The sequence below is a fragment of the Natator depressus genome, chromosome 1, assembly GCF_965152275.1.
Source record: "Natator depressus isolate rNatDep1 chromosome 1, rNatDep2.hap1, whole genome shotgun sequence".
NCBI classification, from domain to species: Eukaryota; Metazoa; Chordata; order Testudines; family Cheloniidae; genus Natator; species Natator depressus.
Genome location: NC_134234.1, coordinates 276350842 through 276378519, shown reverse-complemented (window position 1 = coordinate 276378519; position 27678 = coordinate 276350842). Strand labels below are relative to the sequence as shown.

Below are 27678 nucleotides of genomic sequence, written 5' to 3'. Positions count from 1 at the left end.
TAATCATGATTAATTTGTTTAATCACGATTAATTTTTTTAAATCACATGAGTTAACTGTGATTAATCGACAGCACTAGTTATTAGCCATATTTTTCAGGAAGTTGTTCTTTTTAAGACGTACATGTCTGTTGGACTAATTTTAAATTACAGGTTTACAGTCAAATCACTATTCGTGCATCCCATTAAAAACACCAAAAACCTTTCCTCACTTCTCCGTGAAGATTTAGTTCAAAGATGTACTGAAGTCTCATAATGCTAAGACTTCATTCTCTGCTTTAGACTTGATTTTTAACCCTGTTTGCTTGCCAACTGCAATAATCTTCTGTTAATTACAGTGCATTAGTGCTGTTCTACTCTATTTAATCTAATAGTTTTATTTATGAAGTGTCCTCCCCAGGTGCCACTGAAAAAGTAAGTTTCTCTGGGAAACAAAAGGTCTGACTTAGAAAATAGCTGTTATAATAAAACAAAGCCATACTATTGTTCAGAAAAAGCCAGAACCATCTATCAACATCAACATTGCATGCATTTTCCCCTTCCTCTAAGTGAACTATATATCTATTTACATAGTAATGTTTGGATCATGTAACATATCAGCTCTCACACATTTCAATTAGAGTTTTGCTTTTATCTAATTCTCTAATCCTACCTAAAAGAAATCTCAGTCAATCAGAGCACAAGAATTAGTTTTACTAATCCCTCACTATACGCTTGTTTGTCAATTATGAAGTTTCCGATTCACCCAACTGCAATATGCAAATCCTGTATTCTGAATAAGGGCCCTGGATACTTCTCCTGGCTACTCTCTATCCACAGGCTAACGAACACAGGCACCATTCTGCCCCTCTCCCCAAACAGCTTCAAAGATTAAATACAATTACATTTAAAAAAAGAATTACTTTTAGCAGGAGAGGGCCAAAAGGGTTTGCCAAAATAATGAGATGTCTGGGGTTTGGTAAGGTGATAGGCTGTAGCCAAGCAGTATTGAGGAATTAGCAGTAATCAGAATGCAAGTGTGAGAAGATGTACTTCAGTAAAAAATGAACAACCTCCTGAGGATATTATCTATTACATCAGTAGTAATCATATTCTGAGCTTATAAACACCTCAAACTTTGACCTCAAAGAGTTGGTTTACCCCAGTATACAGTTATTGCCTCCAAACAAGAAGCATCCTCGGGTTATATGAATTACGGCCAGTAACTAAGGTAGAGATGTCCCCAATCCAAATCCTCAGATCTGAGCAGCCCCACACTTTGGGGAGGCTTCAGGGTGATGTTTGAAGTCCTGATCCAGATCCAAATTTTGCAGTTTTGGCTCATCTATTCTGTGACTGTAAACAACTATCACTGTACTACTTGGAATGCCCAAAAGCATGGCTAACCTACATTTCCAAGTTAAGGGCTATAAATGGAACCCGTAACCCTGTTCTGCCTAAATATTGCTGGGATCTCCTAGCAGTGATGAGGTGTGTGCGCCACCCATCCCAATCTTCATAAGACTGGCCCAGTTCCTACAACATTGTAACTAATCTCAAATAATTATGTTGGCAATGAATCAGCAGTTTATGGCATAGAAACCTATTTTTTTTTAGGGCTGGCAGGGGTATTAGTCAGAATCAACCTCTAGAATAACTGTTCGGCGAGTAATGTAAAACAGTTTTAAGAAGTTTATTTATCATTAGTGAAGAAAGGTACATCTCATCTTGAAAATGGATCATAGCCCAATCAATTCTATTAGCTTTTCCATACGGTAACACCTACCTCCTCTCAACCCTGCATCTCTTCCAGTCCCTCCCACTATTTCACTTTTTCCCTGTTCTGTTTTTATACGTATATAGCCCCAAGTTTTGATTTTATGTAAAGCATGTGTCTTATACTTGGCAAAATAGAACATGAGTTTTAGCTTACTGCTTCATTTATGTATATGCTTGTACTGCATGTGAAAAATAGTACCTTTAAAAATTCTAAAAATGAAACACAAAAAATTCTACTAAGTAAAGGTGTCTAGTATATTTCTGGATAGCCAATCTTTATTTACTGCTAACAGTTAAAAAGTAATTGAAGTGGGATTTTTATTAATAAACTGAATTCTAGAGTATAACAATGTTATTTTTTGAAAGGGAAGCTAATTAGAGATAATTCTATCCTTACACCACTTCCTTATTACTAAGAATATTTGAATGAAAAAAAGAATCTTTAGTATTTCATTGGCTATTGCTGTTGATTCAGCTGCTGAACTCATTCCTCTGTGACACTGCTGTTAGGAAAGAATTGATGTCACACATAATTACTACTTCAGCTGAGGAATAAGTAGTAAAAGTGAATTTTTTTTTAAACTGCTCTCAGCATGGTATCTGAGCACCAGATGAAATAACTAATATTTGAAGTAAAAGAAAGCAGAGAAATGAAGGAGGAGAAAATGTATAATCAAATATAAATTCTCTTTTAAAAAAATGTTCCTCATATATCAGAGTTAAGTTTGAGTTGATAAAATAAAAAAAACATAATTCCATTCCTTGAGCCAACTAGATTTCAACTACTCAGTAATGTTATCCCAACCTTTATTCCTCCCTTTACCTGCTATGTGTTTTATATAATAAATTTGGTACAAGAGTAACGTTTCTACAGTGAAACTGATTGGATAAAAAGTCTACTCCATGGGAAAACAAATAGTTTCATAGTGACGCTAAGTCTCTTAATACAACGGCCTATTTTAGGAACTGAGAGCAAAAGCAGGAATTTTGCTACTGAAATACAAGAGTATCATGTACTACACATTTAAATAAATTGTAATGCATATTAAAAAATGGGTGCCATTACACCTATGATGTACATAATTAAAAGTAATAAATTCCACTTGTGTGACCACAGTGGCAAAGGAAATGCCTGTTAAATCAGGTGGTTATCACTGCCCAGCGAAAAAGATGAGAGCTACCTTAGGGGTCAAAAGAATTGAGAGACAGAAGGTGCAGAGAAACTGTTAGAGCTATCTGGAAAGGAAGGTGTAATGAATGAAAGTCACAGTAAGGAAAGACAGCTTCATCTCTGCATATCAGGAGCCTTATTTTCCTTATGCATTGTTCATTCACTAAGTTACCATAGTGGAATTTCAGTCAGGTAGTGCAGCTGAGCATTTCTACACCTCCCTGCTTCCCTACCATAACTAACAAGTAAATTTTTATTTTATCATTGGTAAGATTTGTAGAACTAAAAGTGGCTTCTTAATCTGCAATCCTTCCTGTTAAATTTCTAGATCTAGTACTCCTGTATACTATTAAAACTATATATAGCTGTAGGGTTGGCTTGGGGTTTTTTTGGTCTGGTTTTTGTTTAGGTGGCAGAGGGCAAAAGGGAAGCTTAAGGGATTCATATAATGTTCCAATATAAATAATTTACTTTAAGAATAACGAAACTAACACTACAAAAAATCCTCCTCTCACTACTCTTCTTTTGTATACCTTAAAAACAGCTTAAACCATTTAAACGAATTTGGCTTTTTTTAAAAAAAAGTTGCTCTTGAGAAGAGCCAAACTTTTGTCCAAAGGAAATTTTTACAGCTAAGCTATTAGCTTGGAAAAAATAAGTCTATAATGGAAATGCAGACACAAAATTAAAAGTTTGTGTCAGTACGACCATAATTTTAAACCCTGTGTCTTATTGCCTACACACATATTTGTGTACAAATATACATATTATCTCTCACAGAATGCGAGTGATCTGTATTTTCAACAACCTGATCTTCACTCTGCCCACAAATCCATCTCCTTTAAGAGTAATAAAATTCCCAGCCTTTGCATAGCTTCAAACAGATCCTCTCTGCCAGTTAAAAAAAAACAAAAACAAAACAAAACAAAATACCCACATCAATTTTCCTCCTCTCCCCTCCCCCAAAGTGGCATTATCACCCCTAAAAAAATGTACATATGCCAAGAAAAGAAAAATAGTATTTTGCCCTATATCAGACCTTAACCTTGTTACTGGTATCTTATGAAGCAGAAATAGGAACTTTATTACTGATGGTAAAAGGAGATTCCAACGAGAACCTACTACTTGCTTTTCACCCTGGAAAGTTCCAAGACATCAGATTTTAAGTAAACGAGGAGAAAGTTTTGTGGCAAGCGGAGTTTTTTTTTTTAAATGAAGCTGTTTGAAGCTGCTTAGAGATATGGAATGTTAGACATAATTCTGGGGAAAACCGTTTAACAAATTACAGTATTGTATGCAGTGTTACACTGCAGCCATGTTGGTTTCAGAATATTAGAGAGACAAGGTGGGTGAGGTAATATCTTTTAATGGACCAACTTTTGTTGCTGAGAGACAGCCACACAGAGCCCTTCTTCAGGTCTAGGAAAGATACTCTGAGCATCACAGTTAAATGCAAGGTAGAACAGAGCTGTGACACACACACAGAGCTCACCAACTTTATCTCTCTAATATAACTGACAGTTTAAGGATAACTTATTAAAAGAAGTATTACTGCCTATAATGCTACCTTACATTTATTGCCACTTTGCATCCTACAAACCCAACATCTAAATCGTAAGAATCAGTTCACTAAAATATATCCACCCTGGGATTAGAAAACAAAAAGAACCAAACTAAAGTAACCACTAGATCTTTGGCAGAAACTTACCCTTTTTTCCATTTCCAAGAGTGACCTGTCAGCAAATCTCTCTTGTCTCTGAAATACAATATTAATAATTATATGTGGGATTTATGGTGAAAAAACAAAATACAGGAGGCAAACAATAAAAAAAACCAATCAATATTTTGGTTCTTCATGGTCTTGACTGTCAAAGGCAAGACAAAAGACAAAGAATTAAACAAATCAAAGCTTTTTTTGTATTCCTGAAATCAAAACATACAATTTTACATAGTATTTAATCTCATGCCCAGAAAACTCTTTAATACCTATATTCTGAGAGACAGTGTTGTAGTTAAGGTTCTGGAATGGTATAAAAGTGAATGGAGTTTGTTCCTGACTCAGTCACAGATGTCCTGTGTGACCTCGGACAAGTAATTTAATCTTTCTGCAACCTCTGGCAAAATAAGTTAATACAGCCTTACCATTAAAGGTGTTACATCAATGATTTCATTGATGTATTTGAGATACTTAGGGCTAGTCTATGCTATTGAGCTACACTGGCGCAGCTGCTGTAATGCAGAAGACACGCTATGCTTATGGGAGAGCATTCTCCCATTTGCTTAATTACTCCACCTCAATCAGAGGCGGAAGCTATGTTGGCAGGAGAGCGTCTCCTGCCAACATAAAGCTGTATGGACACCACTTTAAGTTGATGCAACTTATATCGTTCGGAGGAAAGGGCGGGACCTTTGCACACTCTTGAGCGATGTAGGTTACATCGACTTAAGCAGTAGCATAGACAAGCCCTTAGATACTACAATGATGTATACTGGGTACAGATATTTATTCGTAAATTCTTTCTACAATAGTTTTAAACAAAAAACCTACTATTAATCTACGATGTGATATCATCATATGCCGCAGTTATTTAAGAGCAGTTATCTGCACTGATTTAGAGTTGCACTATTTGCTGTTTAACTGCAAGACAGGATGCCTAATCAGCCAGTGACAGCATGGCAATTTGTAACAACCTGCCATCAGGTTCATAAATCAATCAGTTCATAAGTTAAACATTTATACTTTGAACATAAACATAAGTCAACAATGTAGAATCATTTTCTGTTTTTACACCTTCCTCCCTGCAGAGAAATTACTTAGATATATGCTGGCAAGAATCATTGATACCTGAACAATTACCACTTGCATTAGGTTTCAGACCAGACCCATCTGGCCTTCCCTCATCTCCAGCAACAATGGCAGTTGCAGTACTTAGCCCCATTCTTTTAGAAAAAGGGAAGATAAAGCCAACATCTGAGAAAAATGCCAATTCCATTTCCAGGATTTTCTGGTTTGTTACCCATTTTACCAGCTAGAGACGTTCGTTCGTTCGTGTGTGTGTGTGTGTGTGTGTGTGTGTGTGTGTGTGTGAATACAAACCTGAGTGGCCTTTTCCAACTGTAGTTTAAGATCCGTCAGCTCCATGTTGGTATCATGTAACTGCGCTTTCAGCTTTTCATTTTCAGTTAGAATCTGTTCGTAAAGCTAAGAGAAAATTTGGACAGGTTTAAGAAATGTGCATCTCTTTTGGCTGCATTATTTAATGTATAAGGGGCTACATTTTTCTAAAACTTGATTTAATTGTATGAAAAGAACAAACAAATTTATACTCAAGAGGTTCTATAGAACAGAACAGTACTTTTCTGGGTATGTTTTGAACCAACTTAATAGAGAACTATATTCCCACTACTAAATGGCTCTAAAACACCCGCAGAAACAATATAATTTCAACTAATTTTTAGAGCATTTTCTAAACGTTACTAGCTTATCCCCTTATTAAATTATACTGTACAATTTCATAAGGGTGACAAAAGTATTGTAAGTAGCATTACAAGAAAATTCTAGCTTCCATACATAAAATGCTTCCATACATAAAATGTTTAAATTCCCTCAAAGGAGAAACTTTTGTCTTTTATATTACAGACAAGAAGAAATGTATGATAATTTTACCTTATATTTCCATAATACAGAAAACAGTCTGAAACATTTTCCTCCTAAAAAAAAATCTCATCTTGACAATAAGTTGAACAGTTGCTCATTTCTTCACAAGTATCTTCCAGTTTTCAACCAACAAGACTAGATTTTACATTGTACTAGCAAGTGCACCAAACAAAAGGCTCCATTATAGATATCAAGCAATTCTACCACCATCTTTAGCCACAAGGACCAAGGTAGTGATATGTGGTGTCATTTGGCTCCTCTGGACCGTCCCCTTCTCTTGCAGAGGTGAATGCAAGGGCCAGAAGCTCCTATATAGCCAGGGAGATGGATACGATTCTTCCTTTGCCTCTGAGGAGTTCCGACTTGAGTTACTTAGGGTATGTCTACACTTACCAGGGATCAACGCTGCAGCGATTGATGCACCAGGGGTTGATTTAGCGGGTCTAGTGAAGACCCACTAAATCGCCTGCTGATCACTCTCCCGTCAACTCCGGTACTCCACCGGAACGAGAAGCGTAAGAAAGTTGACAGGAGAGTTTCTCCCGTCAACCCAGTGCCGTGCAGACACCGCAGTAAATTGACTTAAGCTACGTAGCTGGAGTTGCGTAACTTAGGTCGACTTACCCCCGCAGTATAGACCAGACCTTAGGCTGAGGCAGGATTTGGGACTTAATGTGAGTAATCTGATTACTTCAGGACAGAATTTAAGGGGGAAAAAAAGACCACAAATAAAGGTTTATTTTAATATCAGAACTACTGGCCCAGATACCTTTTTAAAGTCAGTTGCATCTTCTTTTTCTAGCCTACTGCAATATGGTTTTCGTTCTTCGAAGTAACTGTGTGACCCAGACCGCCCCAGCAGCGAATCATAACGGTCGCCTGATGACGTGCTGATTGATCCTGCATCATATCTTTCGAAGAAGTAAAGGTCATTATTTCCATGACATTGCTAATGTGGTGCAGTGTATCACGCATACGTAGTTTATTCATAACATTATCTCCTATCCTCTCTCTAACTGGTGGAAAGAGTTTTTAAAGTTTTCTTTCTTCCACTCAACACTAAGATCTATTTCATATGAAAACAGGTTTTCTGACTGTCAAGCATGGCTTAGGGAGTGCAAAATTAGCCTTCTATGTCAGAATTTCTTTTGAATTAAAATACATTCCTTCAAGACATTTTTGCATGATTCTGAAGACGACCTTGTCAAGATTATTTAAAAGAGGGCTTCAACTTTTCTTTGCTTGTTCATCTTTTATAAGGACTGAATTATTATTAACCTCAAAAAGATCAGCCAAGTCATGTCTGGTCTTTCCAGTTTTACTGGAGGACCTCAGGGAATTTTCAAGGATATTAACTGAGAGCTCAACTACCTTAACAGAAGCAGTGTGGTTCCTTTAACAAAGGCTTCTTTTATTCAATATTAGTCATTGAAGTAAAACAGATATTTAAAAAAACCCACCAAATGGCTTTAAACAATCTGATCAAAAATCTGTTCCCCTTCCCATTGCTAAGCTTGCATGGTTCAGCTGTTGTAATGTCCTCATTTAACACAGAGGTTTCTAGCACAGACAGGACCTGACTTCTTAATATTTTTTTTAAAAGCAGATTGTATTTTTGTCTATTTTTAAAGAAGTTTTTCAGGCCATTTATCATAAAGCAGTTACAATGAGTATACGCCCATTTTTTCCTTTGCAGGTTTCATTTAAAAGAGTCGACTGTAAATAAAATACTTTATAGTTCACGATTTTTGCAATATTACTTCCTTAAGATTAACTCCTCCAAATGGATGAGTTAAGTGGCATTTTCAGCCTATTTCTAATGTTCACTGACTTTGCATTTCATGTCTACTGAATGCAGCCTGCTTTGCTTCCCATTGAGTGTGTCACCCCAGAATGCTCCATATTCAGTATCAATCCACCGACCAGAGCAATGGCATTAGCTTGCCAAAAGCCAAGTCATATTCGCATACATTCATTGTTATTTAAGAAATGTTTTTGTACGTAAGTAACGTCTAGAAATGCACATTATTAGGGGTGAGGAATGCAGGATTTGTTTCTCTCTCACAAGTAAACTCCAATTTCCAGCTGGAAGACACGATACCAGCTATGTGGAAGCCAGACACACAGTTTAAGGCAGAGAAGGAGAGCCTGGACTAATCAGACCAAAATTTTAAAAAGCTAGTAAATATTAATGCACTGCTTATTTGGGTGCTATGTACCACACTTCAATACTTCCAGCAGAGATTTTTCCTGGGAGCCTTCTACTCCACCAACATTTAGGGCAACAGAAGCAAGATTTGACAGAAAACAAACACCATCTTATCTAACGTATACTCTACACCTTATGTCTTAAAAATTTAGGCCAAGATTTTCTGAAGTGACTAAAGATTTGGGTTTTCATCTTGAGAAACCTTCAAGAAGCCTGATTTTCAGATGTGGCAGCACTTTCTGAGCATGAAGCCCCTTACAGTGTCTCAAACTGGGTATCCAAAAATTGAGAGTCAAAAGCACTTGACGTTTATGAAAATCTTAGCTTTGCATTATAAATTACATCAGACACAGACTGGATCGATTATGTTCTGCAAAGTACCGAGCATATTTTAGGTGCAGTATAATTAAATAATTCAGCACATAACCTAAACAACATTTTGAACATATCTTCAGGTCCCCTCCAATCTCCCACCTGCCTAAATGTGTAAAAAGTCAATTCTATGGCTTTATTACTATATTTTATATAAAACATACTAAATCTTTACAGCATTAATATTTTTTTCCGAGCTTAACCTAACCAACTATTGATAGCAAAGTAGGATTTGTAAATTAAGAACTTAAAAAACAGAATATGAGTCAAAAAGGTTTCTGTTTTATAAATAAATGATTTGTTTAAATCAAACACATACCTTGAAAGACTATCACTCTGGAAAAAAGAAGAAAAAACACATTTGGACAAACTGGTATTGGTACATTCATTAAATAGCATATTCAACATATCCGTGAACAAATGTAGCATGGCCGACTTGTGTTAAAGCACAGGAGAAGCTGAATGTTACTCAACCATGCATTATCTGAACACCATGTACAGCTTTTTTTTTGTTATGGCTATAGAAAAAAAGGAAATGTGCTAAAATATATTTGCCAGAAAAATGTTTTGCAAAGAAGTTAGTACAGACTGATTAGAAGGCTTAGATTTAAGCATGATCAGAAACGTTAGAATAGTTTGAGAAGTATGTAAATTCCGCAGTTTCCCTGCCATTTGGCAAACTTATTTAATAAGACATAAGGATATTGTCCACTTCCAATCCTCTTCCTCCTACCCTTTATTTTTTCATTGGAGAACAGTATTTTAAGAGCTCAATTGTCTGAGTCACTACATATCATCCTGAACAACATTCAGTGGCATCCTAGAAAAATATTGGCATTACTGTTATTTAAACAGGAGTAAACTGGGTGGGGAATCTGAACTGCTGCCCCAACAATATGTAGCAAAATGAAACCATTTGTACACAGCTACTCAATTTAAGATCATATACAAAAGAGTAATTTAACAGGTTCCCAAATTACAGAGGAGTCTGCAGACATAGGAAAGTCCCACATGTTGGGTCAAGAACCAAATTTAATCAAATTGTATGTGCGGGAATGCACTTTAACACGATAGAATGTGTAGTTCTCTGTTATTTTTCCTTTGAATGATCAATATAATTGTATTGTTTTATGAATGCAGGTACTTTCTAGTGACTATAATGCCACCTGCACATTCCCAGCAATGTTCATCTGCTAGGCTGGCTTAAGATTTCGTTTTGTTTCCTTTTTTACATCTTTATGATGTATGGGAGAATTTCTGAAAGGGCTGGATTGTTTGTTGTCCTGTAAGGAGCAAAACAAAAAAATCTAAATACCTCATTTTTCCTCTTCCCCTCTGGGATATTCAACAGTGCTAGCATTGACTTAACTCTACTCCCACTAAATTCAATAGCAATACTCCCTCCCCCCTTAGTTTCGGTGGGAGTGAAGTTAGGCTAACGCTGGGCTCTTTTGAAGGCTCCACTCTATTTCTGAGTCAGAGATTTTAAACCCTGCTGCATGAGAGAGACACTGGAACGGATTTTAAGCAACAGGCTGCAATTTTATTAACATTGGTTGGAGGCAGAACATGACCACCCTTCTCAAATACCAGGCATTTAACTAGGTCCAGTGTGGAGTTACAGAGCTCCCTACATAACCAATAACCCAGGGCAGACCCCGCAGCCTAGTGCCAGGACTCAGGGAGCTATAAAGCAGAGGTTCTCAAACTGGGGATCAGGACCCCTCAGGGGGTTGCGAGCTGTCAGCCTCCACCCCAAACCCCGCTTTGCCTCCAGCATTTATGATGGTGTTAAATATATTTAAGTGTTTTTAATGTATGGGGGGCGGGGGGTGTCGCACTCAAGAGGCTTGCTGTGTGAAAGGGGTCACCAGTACAAAAGTCTGAGAACTCCTGCTATAAAGCGTACCAAGGGTGTGTGTGTGTGTGTGTGGCCGGGTGGGGGTGGGGTAAGAGAAAAAGCTCAGTCTGAAAAGAATGCTGGTTTTCCCTTCTCCTTACAAGCACAAGGTCTGGGAGCTGGTCCTTTTAGCTTTTATCTGCATTGGCCCCAGTTACAACAAACTACCCAGACCCATATTATCTCTTAATATTAGAGTTCAAAATTCTATTTGTTATCCCAACTGCACCTCCACAGTGCTGTAAGGAAAGCAAAAAACCCTCATCTGACCCATGTCTAATTTGGCCCAATAAGAAAAATTTCCTTCCTGATCCCAAAACCCAGGTGATCAGTAAGACTTGCATCCTGGAAACAATCCCCTATCTAGAACTACAGGGAGGGAGTGGGGCAGTTGAAGAGGCAGGGAGTCTAGAAGCCTGGGGGAAAGTTTCAATAGTTTGGAGAGCAGTGGGGGAGGAAAAATCAGCTCCTACTCTTTCTCCCCAGCCTACCAACACGATGCAAGAACCCAAGGAAAAGGAGGGGCATCTGGCATCTTTGGGAATGCACATTCTACCATCACCCCCGGGGGCAGAACATCCTTTTTTCTGATCCAACTAACATCCCACCCGCTCAACCACAGAGGAGGGAGCATTTCTCAGGCATGGCCTCTTCTCCCTCCTCCTCACTTCTGGGACAGTGCATTCCCTGTGCAGTCTGACCAAACATTGCCCTCCACCCCCCGACCAGGAAAGGATTGTTGTTGTTGCTGTCTTTATATTAACATTATTATTTCCCCCTCTTGCTCCCTTTCAAAGTTTTTCTGTCTCAACCAAAAATATTCTGCATTTAATAAATACTGCTAGAAGATTACATTAACCCTTTAAACACTGGCATTTTTGGACTGACAGTGAAGTGGGAGCTCAGGAAGACATATCTGCAGCATTCAGAAGGTTTTTCAAAGAGTTCTGCAGAAAGTGAGTTTTGGTGAGAAGTTTCCAACACAGATATCTGTGAACATTCACATCACACATGAGACTATTTGAACGCTGTAGCAAATTTTTAGTTGTCAGTCTGAGTTCCTAATGCAGTCACAAAACTGAACAGAGTCTGGTGCCTAATTTTATCCATCAATTTTCCATTATTGTTTGTCCATTGTTAATTACACTGCTTCATTTTTTCCCCATCTATGCACGTAACAATAATTCCTATCTCTAAACACCATTCACACTACTGGGGCCATATAAATAACACAAGAAAAATTGCAGAATCTCTTGAAAACATGTATTGATTTCACCATAGAAATCTTGTTGACCCTTAGGACAATTATCAGTAAAGAAAATAAAATGGGGACATATGTACACTAATCGTACCCTGAGTCACTGTTGTTACTGAGCAGTTTTTATAAAACTGCCACAAACAGATGATTTGAAAGCTAAAAAACAAGACTGGAGTGCAGTATTAAATCAGTCACTTGTGTCAATCTTTGGTGGCTGCCTAGGTGGAATTTAAACATACAGTGACATTTGTTATCCTAATATTGGCAACCTCAAGCTTCCATAAGTTACGACTCAGTACTCAAAAATTGACTTTCTATTCTATTTTGATTCTTATACTTTATCCATTAGTGTGGTGTTAGATTAATCATCACAAGACTTTAAAAATAAATTACATCTGCATTTTGCCTGCCTGGAGATTTTTGAGCCTACGATGGTATGTGGCCCATCAGCACCTACCCATAGCAAAAATCCTTAAGCTGAAGATAGGACACTAGATGGGGAAGGCTCTGAGTTACGACAGAGAATTCTTTCCCAGGTGTCCAGCTGGTGGGTCTTGCCCCACATGCTCAGGGTCTAACTGATCATCATATTGGGGGATGGGAAGGAATTTTCCCCCAAGTCAGATTGGCTGAGACCCTGGGGGTTTTTCAGTTTCCTCTGCCGCATGGGGCACAGGTCACTTGCAGGTTTGAACTGTAAATGGTGGATTCTCTGTAACTTGGAGTCTTTAAGCCATTGTTTGAAGACTTCAGTAACTCAGCCAGAGGTTAGGGGTCTATTTGAGGAGTGGGTACGGTTCTGTGGCCTGAAACGTGGAGGAGGTCAGAAGATGATCATGATGGTTCCTTCTGACTTTAAAGTCTATGAATACCCTTATATCCAATTTGCACGTGAAAAGGCAAAAACAGAAAGGGAAGCCTCCCTCGGACTGCTGGGTGGTGATCAATCTGTCATTCCCTCACAATTAAGGCTAAGATTTTGTCACGGTTATTTTTATCAAATGTCACAGACAGGTAACTGGCAAGAACCAAAAATTCACAGAAAGCCCCTGATCTGTCCCTGACTTTTATTAAAAATAACTATGACAAAATGGGGAGGGAGGAGGGTCCAGCATCCACTGCTGCTAGGGGCTCCAGGGTTCCTCACACCCATGGTGGCTGAGAGCACGGAGTCCCCACTGCTGCCAGGAGCATCTTGGAGCCATGGGGTCTGCCTGCACCAACTAGGAGCTATGGGGGTGTCCCCACTGCCCAGGAGCTCTGGGCCACCTCCCCCGCCAGCTAACAAATTCTGCCCCACCACCCTGAAGCTGAAGCAGGATTCCATGACAAAATGTTAGCCTCTCTCATAACCTAGGTGGGAGATCTGTCTTTCCTTCCTTCTCTATCTGTCTTCCATATCTCCCTCTCATCAAAGCTTTCACCACTCTCCCATTCTTCATGCCTGCTCTTGCCATCTTCTGTCCTCCACATTGACGTCTGCCCCTCACATAATCAATGCCCGCCCTCCAATATTACTTTGTTCCTGTTACCCTTTCTCTCAGTCTGTCCTCCAGCATTCCCTCGATCCCTCTTAATTATTCCCACCACCACCATCCTTATATCTCCTGTTCCCTCACAGTCTCCTTCCTGTGCCATGCATAATGAGAAGGAAGGCTTGTCAACTGAGATAACAGTAGCCTCATTTCTATGTGCAAAAGCTTAGGGAAACACTGGTAATCTTAATGAGGGCAACCTGGCTTAAACGCTATTGAAAGTAATGAAAGAGTGGCAACAGTTTGTGAAATGAAAACTTTTAAAATAACACCTAACATCAGACTTGCAATATTATCATGAGAGTTGGCAGTTCCGTGAGGGCTTTAATCTTTGTCAAGTGTCCTGGCCAACATTCCAGTTCTAGCAAATCAGGTTCTAACATTCCAATTTTTGAGCATTATTTTTGCTAAAAGGCCAAATAGCTATCCCAAAATAATATCCAAAATACATCATGGATTGCAATTTACAAGACCAAATTAAATTCTGAAGTACATTCTAATTAGTAAAAAGATACAGAACAGACTAATTGCTGAAGACTACCTGAGCACAATAAAACAACACATCGCTAAAGTAAATACCTCCCCTACAGCAAACCAGCAATAAACCATGTCATTCAGGCATGTCTGGCGGCAACAGTGTGAACTGTTCAGTGATATTGCTCTGGAATTCACATTATAAAAATCAGTGTTTATGACAACTTAACTACTGAAGTAACTTCTACTAGTTACATTATTTTGTCACCTTCCTCCTTGAAATCCATCCTAGTTCTGAAAAGATTTCATTACTAGTGATATGACAAATGATCAATTTGGACAAAATTTTTCAGTCTTTCCTTGGCTTGTATTCACAAAAAACAGATCTGATTCACCAGTGCAGAAAATGGATGTGCTTATTTTCAGTGAGTCCTGGCTTACAGGCAGCACTGCTTCCTAACCCCCCTCTCTGTCCCTACTCAGCATTCAAACCAATTTAAGATAAGGGTTTCTAGAACCTGACACTTAGAATAATAGAAGTTACTGGTAATCAACCTGTAGCATTTCTCTCGCACAATGCTACATCGATGGAATGCCTTGGTCTGGAATACAATTCCTCTTGAAATTGAGACTACAAAGGGATACCAATTCAGAAAATGAGCATAGAGAGCAGTGAACAGTACTGGTATACTGTAATTAAATATAGGGCTTCAAAGAAAGACCTTTAATATTTTAGACGGAGGTATTGTAGAACCATTTGCAGACAAGGGTTTTTTGGTTGGTTTTTTTTCCAGTTTACTCAGCAATTTATCTTTATTTCTTGTGTGGGTCTAAGTTTATCTTCCTTGTGAGAGCACAGATTTCCTATAAGTAGCAAGGTATTTTGAATTTATGTGCTATATTGGGAAATCCTTGCTCCTGGCACAGAAGAGTTGAAGTAAAATTATATTATGATGACCTTCAAGTTATAAACTGTTGCTGTTTGTCTTTTTTTCTTTAAAAAAAATAGGGATGAATGATCAGCTAACTAGTGAAAATGCAGTTCTGTACAGGGAACATCAAAGCGTAGACTGAGGACTTATTATAAACAACTTTTCAAAGACCTCTGATGTTGAAAAATATTTAACTCATTTGTCAGGTTCCTTCCAGAGTTCATGCCAGAAACCATTCTGTCTAAAGTCTATTTCAACTTTCTTTGTAGCATCTGCAAGACTTGTTCTTGACCTCTTCCCTTCAGTTTAAATTCTTGAGTTACCGCCAAGGCTGTCAGAACTTTATAATTGCCATCTTCTATCTCTGGCTTGTAACTTCACTAGGCAATGAAAGCATCAGCAGCACCACTTAAGGGAGTAACAGAGAACTTCATTATCTCAAATGATTTTTATTTTCTGACCAATATGTAAAATAAGCAGCAAAATCAAATTATTTCAAACTGTATTTAAATATTTTCAAAAACATGTTATGAATTTTTATTTGCCTCATAACCTGTATGGGTTATTGGGACTGGTGGTTTGGGTATGCAGAAGTGAGAAAAACATCAGTTTTTCCAATATTAATCATCCAACTGGACATCCAACTGGACCGGGAGCTACTTTGAGCCGGTTGCTGGGAGGATTGTCCTGAGAAGGGAGACCTCCTTTTTGAAGACTGGCGATGAGGGCCCGGCGACTGGCGGTCTCTGGTGCCCGATTGGTCCTGGGCCTGGGCCCTTGACGATGGTCTGGGCCGATCCAGGAGTTCTTGCCCGGTGGCACGTGCCTCAAAGGGTCTGCACCAATCTATCAAGGAGGTAAGCTTCGAGTCCCTCGATTGGTGCCCTCAGTGCAGGGACTGAAGGGGCTTGTGGACGGCACCAGGGGAGTACTGTGCACGGATGCCACGGTGTGGAGTCGGACCACTGCTCCAGTGCTGGAGTGAATGCCGACTCCATTAGGAGCGCTTTCAAATGGATATCATGCTCCTTCCTCATCCTAGGTTTGAAGGACTTGCAGATACGGCACTTTTCACTTATGTGCCCCTCTCCTAAGCACCTTAAGCAGCTGGTATGTGGGTTGCTGACAGGCATAGGCCATCTGCAGCAATCGCAGGGCTTAAAGCTACTCGGGACTAACAAAGAGTTTGAGAACTAAGAAAACTACTATGAAGAACTATTTTACAGGATTTCAAAATTCGCAAGAACAGAGAAGGAATCAATGCTAGCCGAAGCAGCAGACATTCCAGAACCGTCACTGGTGGCAAGAAAGAACTGAGGGTGCGGGGAGCCGGCGGCGCCCCTTATACCACGCCATGAGGGCGCCACTCCAGAGGGCGCCAGAGCCAGTCCACTACGGATATTGCTGAGGGAAAAACTTCCGGCACCGGTGCATGTGGCAACCACACACCCTTAACATGGAATGGACACAAGCAAGCACTCAAAGGAGAACTAAGAACTCCCTCAACTACTGGCCTAAGCATCAGTTAGAAATATCATCAACATTTACAACAAATTCAACTTACCTTTACCTAAAATGTAAGAAAGGGGAAGGTAATACGCAGCAAACAACCACTATTAAAATATATTAAAAACTATCATTAAAGCCTGTAGTTCATTTATAGGCTAGAAGACATCTTTCACACAAAAAACTGCAAAGGAACTGGTACTGAAACATAACAAGACATGATTCAACAGATACCCCACCAGATGTGTTCTTATAACCGAATCTAACTGCAATGAAAGAAAATTAAAACAAAATCTGTCTTAAGAGATCACAATTGAATTAAAAATACCCAACTATTACCTGAGTTTCTTTCTTATTTGTTCCTTCTTCTGAATCAGACTGGTGTTCCTGTTCATTTTCATCACTCTGGAGAAAATAGTAGTAATAAAAATAGTAAACTTTTGAAATGCTATTGAGAGTTTTTAAACATTTTATATTTCTAAGGTCAACATTAAAGACAGAGGGCTGATCTACATTACTGCTTATAACTTACATTGCTCAAAGGGGTGAACAAGACACCCCTCTGAGCAACACATTACAGCAACCTAAGCACTGTCCACACCAGCGCTATGTCGGCAGGAGGTGGAGTAATTATGCCAATGGGAGAGCACTCTCCTGTCAGCATGCAATGTCTTCCCCAGATGTACTACAATGGTGCAGCTGCATCAGTACAGCTATGCCAATGTAGCTCAGTAGGGTAGACTTGCCCAGAGTTTATTTGAATTAAATCTATTTGAACTGTAGTTTATGTGTTGTATAAAAGCAACAGAAGCAAACACAAAAGGACAAGAATTTCTCCAAAAGTACCCCATAACATTCCTAGATGGCTTTGTTCTGTTTAACAAAACAAAATGGCAGAAACATTGAACAAGTAGATGTTTTCAGTACTAGACTGATATATAATGGAAGAAAGTGGGATTATATAGTTGGCATAAGGAAACACTTGCTTTTACAAGAGACACATTTAAACCCTTATTTTTAGAAACCATTGGGAGTATAGGCCTTCTTGTTAATTTGATCAGAATTGACTTTTCTTAATTACTTTCAATTATAAATACACAGCAATTTGCAGAGCACAGGATAACGGATCTACTTCTCACAAATTAAGTTTGTAGATTAAGAAGAGGGAGGGAATTTTGTTCTAAATTGATCACCTTTGCTTATGTTTCTCAACTGTGAAACTACCCCCATTAATATTATCTGGCAGCAAAAGAGCTGGATATAAAAAGATATCTATTCTTGCCCACTAGACACTTGTTCAACTGCACTTGAAGGATTGTGAACTTTATTATTTTTATGGTGTAAGTATTCTAAAATTAGAATACTTTCTAGATCAGAAGAGTTTTAAAAACATCACAAACAACTTTGGGACAGTGGCTGAGGTCAGGGCTCTCTTCTCTGGACTATCTTAATAGACTGGACAAGGAAGGTATTTGTTTTATATACCAGTTCTACAAGCTTCTTCAGAGGAGTGAGGGGCCTTTTTTTGAAATCAAGGCTGGAAATCCAGGAGAGAATGGGCCTATCAGGCTCTTCTGAATTTTATCCTCAATTTCTTTTCTCTCATTCTCAAAACCCATGCCATGTATGCAATCCAAAAGGCATATTATTATTATTATTATTATTTGTATTACAGTAACACTTGGTGCCTCAACTCATTGTGCTAGACACTGTACAAATAGAGTAAGTGATAGTAATTATTTGTTTACCTATTGATCCTACCCAGATTCCTAGGAGAACTTTATGTTAATCTTTTGACATGTTGAATATCGACCATTTATTCCAACACTTCGTTTCTGAGCCAGTTTCTAAATTATGTCAATACTTTACCTCTTATACTATGACTTAGTTTTCTTAAATGCCTCGTGACAGACAGACTTTGTCAAAGGCTTCAAAAAAGTACAAATGTGTTATGTCAACTGGTTTTCTTTAATCTACTATTTGCTCAAAGAATTCTAGTAGATTGAAGATGAATGATTTTGGTTTATAAAAGCTGTTCTGGTTTGTCCCTATTGCATTATGATCATCTACATGTTTTAGAATTCTTTTTCATTATTATAATTTGATATGCGTACTGCGTGGAAATGGCATCCCTTCAAAATAAGGTGTTTTCTAAAGGAATGATCAATACACCCCAATTTAGATGCGTTTAAATCTGAACCCAAGATACTGCTGCTTTCATTGTTTACTTGCACTCTACAAGTGGGCTCCATTAGCTTGTAGACCTATACAGAACAACTATATCTGAGTACATCAGCAAAAGTCATTTCAAGCATGATAGACCTATGGGTTTAACAACTGCTGTGGCCACACTTATGCAAAAGGCATGATGACCTATACAGTGGTCATCTCATTCTATAAGGAATAATGTCCTATGTATTGGTCATCTCATTCTATGTATTACTAATCTAAATGGCTTGGGAAGAAATCCCAGACAACACAGACCTCAACAATCCATGCTACTCCAACATGCTAACACATTTTATATAGAGAAAAACATGTTACAAGCAAGATTGCAACTATTTTTGGAAGCACCCACTAGTATGGGCATAGTTGAATCCATCTCATGATGTTTTATTTCCTGGGTTTTCCAGAAAGAAGCATATTAAATCATATAACTCAGTGGTTCTCAAACTTTGGCAACCCCCGTTTTTATTTAAAATTTTTCACAGACCCCCAAGATCGCCGCTCAGCCCCAAGGCCCTGCCCCCACTCCACCCTTCCCCCCAAGGCCCCACCCTCGCCCCACCTCTTCTTGTTCCCGGTCAACCCCTGCCCCTCCTCTTCCCGCCCCCTCCCCAAAGCATTTCCCATCCCTGCTCCTCCCAGCGCCTACTGCACACTGCTGAACAGCTGTTCCCCGGTGTGAAGGAGGCGCTGGGAGGGAGGGGAACAGTTGAGGGAGGGAGGGAGAGGAGTTGATCAGCAGGGCCCATGGACTCCCTAGAGTACCTGGGAATCTGCGGACCCCAGTTTGAGAAATGCTGATAAAACTTTAAGCTATTTCCTATTATTTTAATGTGATAATTTTATATAAATTCTAAATGTTGTGAAATAGACGTATGTTTAGTTGTTTTATCAGTTTCTCACATCTTGAGTCCAAAAGGAAACTCCTGTAGATCTTCGTTTTTCTCTTGGTCGCCGTCTTTCTCTTATTGATTTTGACTGTGATTTATCTTCTTCCTTTTCTTCTTCTTTTTTCCGGCCTTCTGTTAAGAATAACATTTTAAAAATATGACACAGAAATCATGTGATCTTCTGTAATATACAACTTACATGGTAATCTTAGAGGTGCTGGAACAAGAAGCTCAGTAGCCAGTTTTATAAATTATGTGGTAACACACACCTGCTCAGAACACAGTTGTGAAATATTATTGTAAACACCATTTAAAGTGGTCTGGCAAGTATTTTTGTATTTCCCAATTGCTTTCTGTAACATTCTACCTCAGTCACCTAACCAAAATATTTCAATATAATAGTAATACTTCTGACAACAATCTAGAGGTTGGTTCTAAGATTCAAGCTTTAAAACTTCTGTCTACTTTATTATGGGGGCATCTGACTCAAGAGAAACAAGCATAAAAGAACACCAGGCTACACTTCCTCACATAAATATTTCTTTAGTTATAGCATCAAGAATTCTGTGCAATTGACTTACGTTCATTTAAGCTTTCTTTACCCAAAAAATATATACATCTCTTTTAGGACAATGTACTGAAATTTCCTGGATTTCATTAAGATTGTGCTAAGGGTTTCCTTCTTCCTTAATGGAAATGTAGTTTGAGTTCAGCATGGGCCTTACTGACAAACTCTCTCACTTTTGAGTTCTGATTTTTTACCTCTCACATGCTTTCAATAACTTGTACAAAAATAAGTATTATTCACGGTTGCACAAACAAAACATTTACTTCCTCTAATGTATTTTTAACTATTTGTTTACCCTTCTATTAATACAACAAATCAAACACAGCCAGCAGGTACTGTAGTAATCACTACCCTAACTTATTTATTTCAGTGCGTCCAGTCTTCACGGTTTTAAAATGAATCTGTTAAAAGGTGAACCAAGGATGAGATAGAAAAAAAAGAAATAAAACATGCAAGGTGAAAGCACCCCTTTGCTTTGATTTTGGCTTCCTTGAACAGCACTCTTTTCCTCTCACCAAACTTATAGAATTGCAACATAGTATTATGGAAATCTGACCCAAATTCAGGATCACTTCACGATAGAGGGAAATAAAGTATTATATATTGGGAGGCACCACTTGAAGATGGTTGCTTCAGAAGATAATTATCCTAGGGAGGCAGCGACTCTTAAAGTGGCCTTAAGAAATCCCTTACCTCATAACACATGCAGTTTAAGACCCTCCATAGAGACAAAAGAGCCTCTAATAAATAAGGAAAGAAAAAAGTCAAAACATATAGTCCTACCTCTCTCATTTTCTTTTGTTCCACTTCTGGGATAAACAGAAGTTATACCTATAAGGCTGTTTGGTCTGTTTAGTTGACTTGAAGTAGAAAGAGAACTAGTGGAGGTGGAAAGCGAAGAGGATGATGAAGTAGTTGGAGTTGAAACTGGCCTATAGCGATGATAGGGCTGTTCAGCAGAGAAAAAGTAAATATTAATTTCCAAAGATTAAAAGGACACAGATAAAAATAAAGGATATTAACATAAGACATTTAAATAAGTAAAGAAAACTTAAGTCTATTATAATCTTAGCACCACCAAACAAAAATTAAGATTTATACCACTTTATTCCAATTACACCACTTAAAAGGAAGAGTATGAGATACCTCCTCAAGAGTTCTGGAATATCTTTGTTTAAAGTCATCCTCTTTAGTTTCTGATTCCTTCTTGTCCTCCTGTTTTTCTTTGTCTTGTTTTTCCTTCTCCTCCTTCTCCTTTTCTTCATTCTCTTGTTCTCTGGTTCGTGTAGGACGACTTCTTCCTATAGTTTTTTCAGCTTCTTGAAGATCAGTCAGTGTTACACCCTGTGGGGAAAAAACAGAAGCAAAAAGCAACATTTCACCTACAGTTTTTACTGTTATTGATGGCCAGTCTATAAACTCCTAAAATAGATTTAAAGTTTTTAACTCTGGAGTGTTTTTCTTGCATTTTGCAATTAACAAAACTTACTCTTCATTCTGTACCCTCAGCATGTGCCTGCTAAAATGCAGATAAACAATGTCTGCTTCTGTGATATGATTTTCAATGGGACATTACACTCCTAAATCATGTAGCCACTTTTGAAAATTCCACCCTAGATCTTTCCCACTATATTATAAGCACTATTAATATTTTAGAGAGAATATTTATGAAAATACAGTAGTATTCATTGTCTTTGACTGCTGAATTTAAGAGGCGTTGAGCCTTCAGACATTCCACTACAACTGGAGTTGTGGGTCCTCAGCACATCTGAAAAAATCATGCCTGCAGCACTTAATACCCTTACATTTCCTCACAGTGGTTTCTGCTTACCTGAAAAGGCTGAAATTTATCCTTAAGAATTCTCATGTTACTTTGAAGATAAAATTATCTGAGCCAGAGTAAGCTGTCTACTGCTATGGAAAAAGAACATCTCAAGAAAATGCCAGGTCTTCTCTTTCAGAGTTTCCGCCAGTGTGACTTACTGAAATTCTGATGCCATCTGCAAGGTGGGACTAAGGACTAGCATATGTGAGCTGGACCTATTGTGTCCAGCATTGGTGGAGACTGGCAACATTTGCCTACGGAAGTCATTGTGTCAGCTGTTCTTAAAGAAACTGTTGTGTGGCCTCTTTTCATGAAGCCAACTCTTGAAAAAGATCTTGCTGTCAATCTTTTTTTTTCCAGGGAAGGGCATGGACAGGCTTGTGGTAGGGTAGCTCTGATAGTTTCTTCAATTTACAAATTCTCTTGACGTTAGTCAATCTGATGATAGGTTTGGTTTTAGATTAGAAAGTGCAATGATTATTTGATTATTTCTTCCTAGCCATGGATTAAGATAAGTTAAAGCAACCTTGCTGAATCATTTCAATCTGTCAGCAGATTCTAACAGGGGTGGTTGGAATCACTTTTTGGTGTTTCTGCTACTATCTTTTTGAGTGGACTCAGATAATTGTGAACAATTGCTCCTCTGCCTTTAGGACATTCATGTGGGGGATACCAGAGCTGTCTATTTTGTCTTCCTCTGTGTTTTATGTGTATTTGAGGATACCGGAGAGTTAGCGAGAGGATGTGGACTGCAACATATTCAATATACTGAGGACTCCCAGATCTGTCTCTATTTCACATTTGGTATGGGCTAGTGCATTGGAACACGTATACTAGGGGCTATATGATTTTTAGGGATTAGAGGAGTTATAACTGGCTACCACTCAATCCAGATAAGATGAGGATACTGTTTGTTGTTGGCTTGGGAGAAATAGCTGAAATATTTTATCAGTGCCTGAAATCAGTGTACAACTATTATTTGTAAAAGTCATACACAAAACTTCAGAGTATTCTTAGATCTTGGGTTAGTCCTAGATGTTCAAAGAGCACTCCACACATTCCCCCTCCCCCCCAATCTACATCTAGGGAGACTAGCTTGAACTTTTCTCTTTGATGTGGACCACGCAGGTCCAGGTCTGTCACCTCAATCAAGGGACCATTCAGGAACAGAAGCAAATATAATATGCCAAGCCTGCTTCTCAAATAGTTTCAAGCCTGGAGCACATTGCATGGTGTTTCAGACAATGTAATGGCTACCAGTAAGTTTGCTTGTGGAATTCAAAGTGTTGGTTTTAAAGGTCTAAATAGCTTGGGACCCAATTACCCAGGCACGTCATATTGTCACAGCTGAAATCAATGAAGACATTCAACTGGAGCCACCTTGCTATACAACAGGAAGAGGTTTTCCGGAAGACACTCTGTGCTGGAACCTCTGCTTTCTTCGCTCCAGTATGGATCTGTTAACCTTAAAGGAACACTGGAAGGCCCATCTTTTCTCCCAAACATTTTGAGAGGAAGAGGTTTTAAATTTGGAGAGGTGTTGTTGTTTGTAGCGTGGATTATTTTATCTGCTGGTATGTACTGAGTTTACACTGGTGAGAACCGTCATTGTATTTGACGTTTTACTGTAAAAATTATGAGGTTATTGCAGAGTTTGGCACCAATTTATGTGTTTATAAATGAAAAAAACAAAAAACACTGTACCTGTGTGGATCTTCTGGACTGTCTTGCTTGCCTGGATCTAGCTTTTCTTTGGGACTCAGACTCTTCATCCCGAACAGGAGTGAGGTATGATCTAAAGAGTAAAATTAAAATAATATTTAATAACCACTAATTTTTGCATTAAATGATTAAAGAAATGAACATTTGCAACATTTTATGATTGAAAATCAATGCAATTATAAGAAAACTCAAAACTAAATTCTACATAATGTAACTAGATACATAAATCTGTCTTTGAAAATGCAAGAAATACAGAACTTGTATTTTGAATAAATTTTAGCATATTTATAGCAGTTAATCTTTAAGTATTATATCAGAATCATATTACCAGAATGCACTACTGATCTAGACAATATCCTTACCAGTCAATTTTCTTATTTACAATAAACTCATTTTGGCCTTTTCTCTCAATACCACTTAAACTATTTTGGTGCTCTACCAGTCTGCTAAAAAGGTGGAGTATCTCAGATATATAGTGTGTAGGTATATATGAATGGCTATGAAGCTTTAACATGAATTTTATATGTCTAACTTAAAGAATATGGCTATTACAGGAAAGCCCTACTATGCCATCTATTGTCTCAGAGTATTAAAAATGCAAAGTGACTGCTCATTTTTTCCAGTATTACAGGTTTGTAGTCATTTTATAAAAGCAAAAATCATACAAACATCTAGAACAATGGCCTCTAAGTAATAGACTTTTAGCCATGTTGCCAAGCAAAACAAAACATTAAAAGCTAACACTTGGCCTCATGACTAATCAACCTCCCAAAAATCCATGACAGTTAAAACTCCCAAGTAGTCTTACAAAACACAAGATCTAAAACTAGCACTCCTCTCTAACTCTGGGGGAAAAGAGAACAAAGTTTTCTGGATTATTTTCATGAGAGATTCTGTTTCACATGTAAATTTGAGTGCTCAATCCTAAAGCCATTCAATGAATTTCTGCTTTTGAGGCTTCAACTCTCTCAGATTTAAAGGGCAAATCTTGAGCCCAGTGTACAATGTGTCTGTGTGACCAGGCTCTTATGTGGCTTTCATGCCCTGCAAAGGAGGACAGGACAATCTAAAGAAGCAGATCCTCAAATCCCACCCCTTCCTTTCCCTTAGCCTGTACATGGTACAGCCCAGTGTGCATTACCATACAGGGACCCCTGCACATAGGGGGGACCCAATTTATGGATACTCCACTGCTCCTTTACACTAGCTTTGATTGTATAAAAGAGTTCTAAAGCCATCACGAGGGCCCCAAAAGAATATCTCCTATGTACAGGGAGACTTCTCTGCAGGAGTGCACTACGCCAACCCTTGGCCGCTTCCATCACCCCTGGGGCAGATGGCTTGCCTGGGTGCTCTCACAACCCTGCTATTCCAGCTGCTTTAATAGCCCACCACAGAGTCTGTTGGCTGTTCAGCACAAACTAGTCCAGGCAGCTCAACACAAATTAATCTAGCCCTCAAAGCTGCTCTCACTTGTGGTAGGGGCTGGCCAAAGCCTCCACAGTCACAGCACAGGGGAGGTACCAAAATGTGTGAAGCCTTTTCCTCCCTGAACCTTCTGGGTCCTCATGCTGAGCTATGTACTGACACATGGATCAGCTGGGCACAAGGTTTATGCTCCCTTCATCCCCCTCTCCCACAAGCATCTTTCTACCTCCTTTGTGCAGCGGAACAGCATCGGTTCAACTACAAGTGAGGCTGCCTCAGCTGTGGACACAGGATTTGCCCCTTACTGAATTATCTATAAATCTATAATGATACATGAAGATTCTTAATGGAACTGCTGATTTTCTATTACAGGATAATAAATCAGTGCTAGACCTATTCAAAATCAGTTCTTTGCTGTGTAATACCGATAGTTATTTAAAAGTATTAAGTATATTTTAGCATCTTTAGAGTAACAAAGTTGGTAAAAAAAAGCTGAAAACCAGCCAAAAATTAAGGCCTCGAAACAAGTTCTATTTACAAATTATCTCTCTTGCATTCCAAGTCTGAGGACAACAAACTGTGCAGCCTTGAACCATTCTGGGTCCCAAAACTGGCCAGTTTATCCATCTTTCACAATAGCGACTTAGCGATCACCACATTTTCTGATGCTGTATACAAAACGGTTGGTTATGTTTTATTAGCTTTTTTGTAGAGAACATATTTGTTAATGTTGGAAACACTCCTTTACTTTTGGGAGATCACTCACTAGAACCATCATTAAAAACAGCTCTTTAAATTAATGAGATGACTGTCAATTTGAAAATACTATCTTTTAAAAAAAATAAAGAAATAATTGCACAAACTAATATTGGATTATCACCCATGTTCTACCTCTCCTTTAACAACAGACAGATTAAAAATGAAAAGACAAATTTGCCCTAATAGATACAAATATAGCTATTTCTACAAGTGCCCTTTGTCCTGCTATGTAACATCTATAAAATACAATTCATAAGAATGTTCATTTCCCATCCTCCTCTCACCATGTAGTATTTTTGGTAGCTCTTCTCTTTTCCTAGATAGCAAGGGCTAGTTTAGATTAGGAAAAAAGGTGTGTGTTTTTGTTTTTTGTTTTTTTAAACTGGGCTAGCTAATGTGTTTGGAAATACCACTTACCACCTAGACCTTGCCTTCATCAGGAAAACCATACATTTTTATCTTATTCGGTAACAAACATGATAAAATCCTAATGTAGAAGGGAAGCATCTATTTTAACATGTTGACTGGTAGGGGTAAACTGTAGAACCTACAAGGAACCTAAGCAGGGGTTCTCACAAGCAATTTTTTGGTGGCCGCTCTGACAATTTTTCCTAAAATACTCAATTAACTTTAGGAAAAACAAATAAATATGCACATATACATGTCCAAATCACTATAATTTATTTATGGAAGGTTTTTTCACAGACTCAATAATAAAAATAATGTACAGTTTTCTCTGTTCTTTACTGGACCTAAACAGAATAGAAAAAAAGAACGTGCTTTGCATGTTCTTGTCCCTTCGTGCTGGTTTCTTTTGCTTTTTTCGGTTGCTTTTTTAAAGTCTTGCTAGCTAGTAAGTCTCTTTCTGTGAAAAGTGATATTTGTATTTTGTTAATATAAAACTTTTCACAGCAGCCGACTCTCTAGCTAGCAGGAAGGCAGTGAAAAGTGATATAAAACATACAAATATCACTTTTCACAACAGACAAAGTCACTGGCAAGCCAGGACAAATTAAGCCCTGGATGAGGTGGTGGGTAGGGAGGTAGCTCGGGGCCAGGGGTGATGGGAGGATGAGTCTGGGGACGGACGACGCAGTGGAGGCCAGCGGTAATGTGGGGGGTGGTGAGCTTGGGGCCATCAGTCACTGCTGCATGGCTGAGGGCCAGAACTGGATTGCGTGGCCCCATGGGTGGAGTACGAAACCTTGTGGCTGGGAGTCAGAGCTCACTGCCGGAGCTCAAAGCCAGAGGAGGCAACGGGTGGGGGGTGAGCCTGGGACCAGGGCAGGGGTCAGGGCTCAAAGCCCATGGCCAGAGGATGGAGCTGCCGCCACACAGCTGGAGCCTGCCACCCATACCCCCAGGTCTGAAGCCCACACCCCACCACCTGCCTGCTCCTCTAGCGTTTGTGGCTCCAGAGGGGGACAGGGCCCCACCCCTGCTGGCAGCCCTGGGGGTGGGGCCACTTCTTTGCCACCCAGCCCCCCCA

General features: G+C 38.8%; 1 protein-coding gene across 4 annotated transcripts in view; it reads right to left on the bottom strand.

The window, feature by feature from the left end:
* Nucleotides 1-27678, bottom strand: part of PPP1R12A (protein phosphatase 1 regulatory subunit 12A) — a 206193-nt gene that overhangs the window by 18427 nt on the left and 160088 nt on the right. For all 4 annotated transcript variants that reach the window (XM_074941978.1, XM_074941979.1, XM_074941976.1 and 1 more), the window contains 9 exons: nt 23985-24075; nt 21602-21799; nt 21239-21404; nt 19901-20019; nt 17111-17176; nt 9486-9502; nt 7355-7496; nt 6025-6129; nt 4636-4683 (listed from right to left, as the gene is read on the bottom strand). In XM_074941978.1, coding sequence (XP_074798079.1) covers nt 4636-4683; nt 6025-6129; nt 7355-7496; nt 9486-9502; nt 17111-17176; nt 19901-20019; nt 21239-21404; nt 21602-21799; nt 23985-24075 — 952 coding nt within the window. The remainder of the gene's footprint in view (nt 1-4635; nt 4684-6024; nt 6130-7354; nt 7497-9485; nt 9503-17110; nt 17177-19900; nt 20020-21238; nt 21405-21601; nt 21800-23984; nt 24076-27678) is intronic.